This window comes from Cariama cristata, unplaced genomic scaffold (assembly GCF_000690535.1).
Source record: "Cariama cristata isolate BGI_N322 unplaced genomic scaffold, ASM69053v1 scaffold27728, whole genome shotgun sequence".
Lineage (NCBI taxonomy): Eukaryota > Metazoa > Chordata > Aves > Cariamiformes > Cariamidae > Cariama > Cariama cristata.
In genome coordinates, this window is record NW_009632058.1 from 1 (window position 1) to 1393 (window position 1393).

General features: G+C 60.7%; 1 protein-coding gene across 1 annotated transcript; it reads right to left on the minus strand.

Moving 5' to 3' along the window:
- Positions 1–308: 308 nt before the first annotated feature.
- PROCR (protein C receptor, endothelial) lies at positions 309–778 on the minus strand (the record flags this gene model as incomplete). The annotated part of the gene is made up of 2 exons (XM_009706211.1): positions 309–421; positions 512–778. Coding segments are annotated over 2 exons (380 nt in total), but the record flags the coding sequence as incomplete, so codon positions are not given.
- Between the last annotated feature and the right edge of the window lie 615 nt (positions 779–1393).

Here is a 1393-nt window from a genome sequence, read left to right on the forward strand (position 1 = left end):
ACTCCCCCCAGACTCACCCCTCTTCCCCATTTTTTCCATCCGTGCCGAGTGTGTTTCTGCGTTAAGTCTCAGTGCATCGTGCCAGCCCGGCGTTGGGGACCATCCCCGGGGCAGGGTGCTGTTGCTGGGGAGGGAGTCAATCCAACTGGGACCGGGCAGGGAAGCCACTGGTGTCCTTAGGGAGCAAAGCCTGCGGCGGTGGGGAGCTGCATCCCTTGCAGGGCACAGGCTTGGTCCTTGCCTCCATGGCGTGATGTAGGGTCGGTCCCCAGTTTCCACGGGGGGACGTGGGACGGTTGCCGGCTCCGCTAACAGCTCCCTCCCGTGCACAAGAAGACCCCCACGGCCATGCCCAGCAAGGTGAAGGTCCCCAAAATCAAGCCCAGCACCAGCGGGGCGTGCGACCGGCTGCGCTGTTTTCCTGCAAGATTGGAGAGGGATGGAGATGATGACCGGCATCATCCCCCACCACGTCACCATCTCCCAACCCCACCCCAGCTCCGGCACGGACCCGTCCCGGCGCTTTGAGCCCGCAGGATGCCGACACAGGTGGTGTTGAGGAAATGTTGGAGGTCCTGGGTGGTCACGGCGTATTTCATCAGCTCCTTCTCAGCAAAGGTGGCCACCGCGTCCCTGCCGGGCCAGCGCCGTTCCCAGGTGGCGTTGGGGACGTGGAAGGTGAGGAAAGCCGTCCCGTTGAGGGTCACCTCGTAGAAGCTGTGGGCCGTGCCGTTGGGGAAGAGGCGGCAACCCAAACGGCAACAGAGGTTCTGGGTGTCTGAGGGGACAGAGGGAAGGGGTCAGGGGCAGCACGCTCCCGCCCTCGGCAGCCCATTGCCCTCACCAGCGTCAAGCTGCGCGTTGAGTTTGCAAGGCCTCAGCCTTGCACCACCCAACCCACCCCACAGCTTTTTTTTCGCTAGCTTTAGCCACAGAGGTGACTTTTCCAACAGCCGGGCTTATTTTTCCTTTCCTTATCTGCACAGCTTCGGTTTTACAGAGACGCGAGGTCTTTTGGCGCAGGGCGAGCTATTCATCGCTCTCGCAGAAGGATGCGACGCGGGGAGCACAGGAACACCGGGCGAGGGAAGACGTGGAGCTCACGCCAGAGACCCCGAGGGGAGAAAATGCTCCCCAAGGGCCAGGTAAAGAAAAGTAGAGCTGAGGCAAAACTGGTTTAGAAGAGACAAAAAAAAAAAAAAAAAAAAAAAAGGTAAAACTCAACCCGGGCAGGAACATCAGAGGTAACGTGGGCTTGCGGGACACTGCAGGCAGGAGCACGAAACTCTCAGCGTCCCACACTTCCCAGGAAGGCTGCGGGGTGCAAGGGGGGTGCAGGGTGCGGAAGACGGGTGGGATGAAGGCAGAGTGCAGGCAGGGTACCTACACCTCA